Source organism: Galeopterus variegatus, unplaced genomic scaffold (assembly GCF_000696425.1).
Source record: "Galeopterus variegatus unplaced genomic scaffold, G_variegatus-3.0.2 Scaffold1634, whole genome shotgun sequence".
NCBI classification, from domain to species: domain Eukaryota; kingdom Metazoa; phylum Chordata; class Mammalia; order Dermoptera; family Cynocephalidae; genus Galeopterus; species Galeopterus variegatus.
Window position 1 is genome coordinate 178,014 of NW_007727745.1, and position 7,179 is coordinate 185,192.

A 7,179-nucleotide genomic window follows, 5' to 3' on the forward strand; every position below is an offset into this window, starting at 1 on the left:
AGTCAGGCACAGAAAGAGAAATACCACATGTTCTCACTTATTGGTGGGAGCTAAAAATAAATAAATAAATTCACACACACACACACACACAAAGAAAAACCGGGGTGGGGGGGGAAGAAGACAGAACAACTACAATTCCTTGAAGTTGATACGACAAGCAAACAGAAAGGACATTGTTGGGAGGGAGGGGGGAGATGGAGGAGGGAGGGAGGTTTCGGTAATGGGCCACAATAACCAACCACATTGTATATCGACAAAATAAAATTAAGAAAAAAATAAAAAATTAAAACAATAAAAAAAATTTAAAAAATAAAAAAACCAAAATGGAAATTTAGAATTGAAAATATAATAACAGAAAAATTTTAAAATCACTGAATGAGGCATTTCTGCTTCTGGGAAGATAGACTGAACATAATTTTCCTTTTTCCTACTACTAAGTACAATGAAACCCTGGACATATATTTTTTAAAAATGTAAGAAGACTCTGAAGGCTGTCTGGTTAGCTCAGTTGCTTGGAGTGCAGCCTTGTAAACCAAAGTCATGGGTTCAGATCCCTGTAGTGGCCAGCGGCCCCCAAACAAACAAACAAACAAAAAACTCTGAAAGGTGGAAAGAAATGGCAGAATGGCTAGGGGCTTCAAGACCCAGGGAATGATAATAGTGAGTTTTCTGGGTTTGATTTTTGCTTCACAAATGCCAAACTCAGAGCTGAAGAAGTAAGCAACCCAGAAATGCCATGGGGCGCAGACCACCCCGCCCCCCACCCAAAAGAGCCCAACCATAGCCTGTTCTCTGTAACCAAATAATCAAGTAGGGAACAACTAGCAAGACAGAAAACTTTCAAACAATAATCAATCTACTCCAGGTGAATGCCATTTAAAAACAAGAACAAAAAAACCCCTGTGGCCCCCAGCATTATGCACACCAGCAAAGGCTGACTAAAAAGCCTATTTTCCATCTACATGAGGGTATTATGAGGCACCCCACCACTCCTGCCAGAGAAGTGTCAGAGACCAAGTAGGGAGCTGAGACTTCATCCCCACCAGCTGGTAATGAGTGCTTCCACTCTATGGTGTCACTGGAGGCCACATAGGGAGCTGAAACTCCCAACCCCAGCCAACAGAAGCATGGAGATACTCAGGTAAATGGAAGCTAAGTGGGGAACCTAGACTTCTACTTTCACCTATCTTTAATGAAGCAGTGCCTCCCACCCCATTTCTCCTATCAATATAGTATCCAAAAAAGACAGTTGAACACAAAATTCAATAAGATCCAGAGTTTCATGACATAATATGAAAATGTCCAGGTTTCAGCTGAAAATCACTTGTCACACTGAGAACCAGGATGATCTCAAACTCAGTGGAAAAAATAAAACAATCAATAGATTCCAACACTGAGATAACAGAAATGTTAGAATTATCTGACAATATTTTAAAGTACCCATGATAAAAATGATTCAACTAGTAATTACAAATACACATAAAACAAATGAAAAAATAGAAAGCCTCAGGAGAGAAATAGAAAATATAAAGAAGGACCAAACAAATTTCAGAAGAGAAAAATACAGTAATTGAAATAAGTTCAGTGGCTGTGCTTAACTGCAGAATAGATGGGACAGAGGAAAGAATCAGTGAACCGGAAGATAGAACAGTAGAAACCACCCGATCTGAATAACAGAAGATAGTACAAGGAAAGCAAATGACGGAGTAATATCCCTCACACACATTGATATAAAGACCCTCAACAAAAGAAAAGAATAGAAAGAACAGTATACCATGGCTAAATGAGATTTATCCTGGGAATGCAGGGGTAGTACAAAATTTTAAAATCAATCAATCTAATCCACCTTATTAAAAGACTAAAGATGCAGAAAAAGCATTTGAAAAAATTCAGCATCTATTCTTTGTTGTTGTTGCTGTAAGTTCATGTCTTTTACTAACTAATACACAATTACTTGTCTTCTGGTTTGTTGAGGCAATAAGTCAGACAATGTTTGCTACAATAACGTCTGTCAAAGTGGCTGGCCATAAAATCCCCAGCACTACATTCATCTGAAGGGCATTCCTGATGACAGTGACAATGTTGCCATTCTTATTCACCTTAATTGTACTTCAAAACAGGCAGTTTAACCTTCTTTCTCTTATGCTTATTCCTCTTGGGAGTGGTGTAAGATGTCTTCCTTTTCTTGGCACCACCACTAATTCTCAATGCAGGATGAAGAGTGGACTTCCTCTGAATGTTGTAGTCAAAGTGGGTCCCTCTTCCAGTGGCTTGCCAGCCAAGATCAGACTTTGCTAATCGGGAGGAATTCTTTCCTTATCCTGGATCTTGGCCTTTACATTTCAATTGCATCCGAGGTTTAACCTCAAGAATGATGGTCTTCCCTGTAAGGGTTTTATGTAAATCTGTATCTTGATGGTGGTTCCACCAAAGATGGTGGATCAGAAAGCTTAGCATTTATTCTTGATTAAAAACAAACAAACAAACAAACAAAAAACCCTCTCAACTAATTAGGATTAGAAAGACATTTCTTTAATTCGATAAAGGGTGTTAATAAAAACATCATTATACTTCTATGGTAAATATCTTTTCTTTTCTTTGGGTACTGGGAACCAAACTCATAATCTTGGGGTTATGAGGCTGCACTCTAGCCAACGGAGCTAACCAGCTAGCCCCTAAATTTCAACCTAACTGGCAAAAGACTAAATTCTTTCTCACTAAGATAGGAAAGAAAGCAAGCATGTCCATTTTTACCTTACCACTAATACTGAACACTGTATTACAAGTCTTAGCCAGAAACACAAGGCAAGAAAAAGAAATAAAAAGCACACACATTGGAAAGGAAATAATAAAACTGTCCTAGTCACATATGACATGATTATCACTTAAAATATACACACAGAAAACTTCAAGAACAAATAATTAATTTAAACTGGTTACAGGGTATAAGGTTGACATACAAAAATTACTCCTATTCCTACATTCTAGCAAATGAACAATTTGGTACTTTGTTAAGCCAGCTCTAGGAAATTAATACACAACCCAAATATTCTTCACTGGGTGAAAATAAAAACTGTGGTACATTCATAGAGTGGAATACTACTCAACAATAAAAACGAATGAGCTGTTGAAACACAAAACAAGAATGGATCTAGAGGTTACATACATGTGGTTCCATTTATATGACATTCTGGAAAGGTCAAAACTATAGGGAAAAAAAAATTAGTGGTTGCAGGTGGTGGAAGGGTTTGACTCCAAAGAGCCAGCATGAAGAAGTTTTTTAAAGTGATGGAACTATGCTGTATCCTGAATGTGGTGGTGGTTATACTAATCTATGGGATGTGTTAAAGCTCATAAAACTGCACACCAAAAAAGTTCAATTTTATTATACATAAATTAAATAATGATGGTTATGATGATAAACCACACCAAGATACCGTTTCTCACCTATCAGAATGGCAAAAATTGGAAAAGTAACAACACACTCTGTTGATAAGGCTGTGAGGAAATAGTCATTCTCATACATTTGCTGATGGGACTGCAAATTAGTACAAACCTTATGAAGGGGAATTCAGCAACATCTGGGAAAACAACACCTGCATTTATCTTTTGATCTACCAATCACTCTTCTAGGAATTTATTTTGAAGATATAATTCAACAATACAAAAATGTGTATACAAAAGGTTATTTACTACAGTGTTGTTTGTAATTACACAGTATTGGAAACCAGCTAAATGTCCATACATAGGAGAGTACCTAAATAAACTACTGAATATTCACAAGATGGAGTACTGTGAAACTCAAAAAAAAGGAATGAAGAATTTCTCTAAAAACTGTTGTGGAGAGATTTGCAGGGTATCTTGTTAAGTGAAAAAAAGCAAAATATTACCTTTTGTTTAAGGTAAAGAAGAAAATATACATGTAATTGCACATTCGAGCAACAAGAAACACAGGAAGGAAAAACCAGAGACTAGTGAGATTAGTTACCCTCTGGGTGCCATTGGAATGGGGTGGAACAATGGATAGAGGAAATCAATATGACACTTCTCTGAGTATACTTTTTTGGGCAGTCCTAATTTACACATTAAAGAAAAATCAACAAGGGTGGGGGAACCTTCTAAAACTGAATCCAAAGAGAAACAAATAAATCAAACCATATTTCAAATGAATAAGATAACCACCATGAAGAGTGAGATGGAAGAGAACTAACCCAAATACTTTTGAGCACAAGATTTGGACTATCTACCTGTGGCTAAAACCAAAATGCACAAAAAGTCCTCTTTTGCTCAATTCTGGTATGCATGAGTTTCAATCACCACAGTTTATAAAACACAATAACACGGCTCAAATCCCAGTGATCATATTAACTATGAGTAACTGAATAAAGTATAAACTTTGCAACTAGTTCTTCAGTCCGCAGATCTCTAAGTAAACAGCAGAGACAATGAGCAAAAGTTTGAGGGGGTAAATACTAAGTATCAGAGTGTATTTCATGATCAATAATCATCACCTCACCTCTTTCAAAGTCAGCTGGTGACTGGTCACTGCACTTAAGTTATTCAGTTGTAGTTGTCTTCTTGTATGCCAGTGATAAATTCACATGACATTTTACAAAATGAATAATCAGAGGAAGGAATTGGCCAACAAAGATGAAAGTGCAGCAAAGAAAGAAAAGTGATAATGTTTGAAGTAAAATTCCAATCAAGGTAAACTTATTGAAATTGAGGAAATTGGTTGTGACCAAAGGATGAAGATGTCCCAGAGAAATGTTGCCAGAGAAAACCTTCACATTAAAGAAAATCTCAGAGACATTTCACAACACTGAAAGCACAAAGGATAAAATGTTGGGTAGATCCAAACTTAGAAAGGAGTATGAGAATTTGCCAAGGCATAGAAAAGATGCTCCGTGTATGGTAACTTATAGGAGCAGAAGGCAAGCACTATTTAAACTATTCTTGGTAAGTATTTAACAAACGAACAGAGCACTTTAGTCCTTAATGTTTCTAATGTTTTAAATTACAAAGCACCAAATAATTAGTTTTACTATGTTTTTCATTTCTCTATATATTTACAATCAACAGTAAGAAAGTTTTAACATTTTGACAACATTTTTTAAAGATCACGTAACAATTGTAGTGTTTCCCATTGATTATTAAGATCACTCTGCATAGTTTCAACTTGCAGTTATTTTTCTGATCCCAAACTACCATGCAAAGCGGAACCGCCAGCATTTTAAAAATTATTGAACTCTAATCAGTAAGCTGCTTCTTTTTTTTTTAAAAGATCTCAATTGGTTTTATTGCGTTCTAGAATTGAGCAACATGTTATTCCATAAAATAAAGTATTCCCAGTAGGCTTCTTTTTCAGAGAGAAATAGGTTAGCAATTCTGAAACTACTTTCTGTACATTCTAGGATTGAACAAATAGGGAAATATGTTGTGAACAAAGGAAGCCAGATTTCTCACTGTTGGAAAAGGGTGTCAAAAATATGAAAGAAGGAAAGGGTAGAATAAACTCTGCTTTATTAGATTGGAACTGAAGGTATCCAAAGTGAACTTGGGGAGAGATAAATGGACATAAAATGTGTGTATGTGTATATGTACATGCGTATGTGTATTTCCCAGCTCTCTGTCCACTGAGAGGGCCTAGAAGCAATGATACACCTATCACCCTAATCTTGGTTCCCTTTTTTTTTTTTGGCAGCTGGCCAGTACAGGCATTGAACCCTGGACTTTGGTGTTATCAGCACCATGCTCTAACCATCTGAGCTAACTGGCCAGCCAGTCATTGTTTCTACTACTACCAAAAGTAACCAAGATTCCTTGGAGAAATGACTGATTCCAGGTATGGGGCAGGGAGAATACACAGGGAGCCTAGAACTCGTACTAAAAAGTAAGAAAGTGCTCAAAGAATGATAGTGCCATGTCCAAAGGACACAGGAATCAGTTTGAAGGAGCTCCTACTATCCAAATTTGGGACAAACTGAATATCAAAATAGAAATATTGATAGTAACAGATCATAACTTATTGAACAGTCAGATTCTATAAGTCCACATTGACATAATTATTTATACAATTATATGTTATATAATTATATTATGTATATTTTACATTTATATATTAATTATAATTAATTGACATAATTGATATAATTAACTTTTCTCTTCTGTATCTATCCCACAAAGTTACACGGTTCAGATGAGATAAAATATGCAGCAGGGTTTTATAACTTATGAGGCGTATTGCAAAACGGCATATGCGATTTTTAAACATACAATTAAAATGCAGTTTATTTGTAATAACGGATAATAGCATAACGTGCACATTTCATAATCACAAAATTCTGGTACTTAAAAACTTTTTATTAAATATAACATATATGCTGTAAAGTTCACAAAGCTTAAGCATGCAGTCAGATTAATTTTTACGAAAGTGGAAGTTGCAAATAAAACAAAAACAAAACAAGTAACCATCGAGATCAAAATATAAAACATTACTAGTATCTCAAAAGCATCTCTCTGGAAAACGGGATATGCTTTTGAATTAAAGACCTGAATTCGAATGTTGACACTTGCACTTTTTTCTTGTGTGACTTTGGCAGTTATTTAACCTCTTTGGGTCTCGGTTGAACCATCTGTAAAATGGAGATTATAGTACCTCATAAGATTGTTGAATTAAAGGAGGTCATATAATGTAAAATGTCTGTCACAGTGCCTGAATATAGATGGCCTTTAATAAATGATAATTATTATCAGATAAATGTAATAGGCTGTCACCGACTCCACTTCCTGGTTTTCTTTCACTAACTTTTGAAAGTTGCTCTCGTCTCCTACTCCTTTTCTCCTTTCTCGCTCCTCCTACTGCCGTAAATGGCCTTGGAGAGCTGTCGTGAAATGCTCCTCCCCGCCCTCCATGTGGCGAAAACGCAATCACGCTTGACGGCGCGAGGTGGCTCTGCCGCAAGATGGCGGCGCTGGCGGAGGAGCAGACGGAGGTGGTGGTCAAGCTAGAACCTGAGGGACCACCAACGCTGCTACCTCCGCAGGCGGGGGACGGCGCAGGCGAGGGTGGTGGCGGCACAACCAACAACGGCCCCAACGGCAGCGGCGGTAACGTTGCGGCATCTTCGTCGGCCGGCGGGGATGGCGGGACACCCAAACCCGCAGTGGCTGTCTCCG

At 37.2% G+C, this 7,179-nt stretch overlaps 1 protein-coding gene and 1 pseudogene across 1 annotated transcript in view; one reads left to right on the plus strand and one right to left on the minus strand.

Moving 5' to 3' along the window:
- Positions 1–1,950: 1,950 nt before the first annotated feature.
- Positions 1,951–2,457, minus strand: LOC103594847 (annotated as a pseudogene).
- A 4,508-nt stretch (positions 2,458–6,965) lies between these two features.
- The window catches only part of TAF5 (TAF5 RNA polymerase II, TATA box binding protein (TBP)-associated factor, 100kDa), a 14,607-nt gene continuing 14,393 nt past the window's right edge, over positions 6,966–7,179 (plus strand). The window contains exon 1 of the mRNA XM_008578130.1: positions 6,966–7,110. Within this exon, the coding sequence (XP_008576352.1) occupies positions 6,966–7,110 (145 nt within the window). The remainder of the gene's footprint in view (positions 7,111–7,179) is intronic.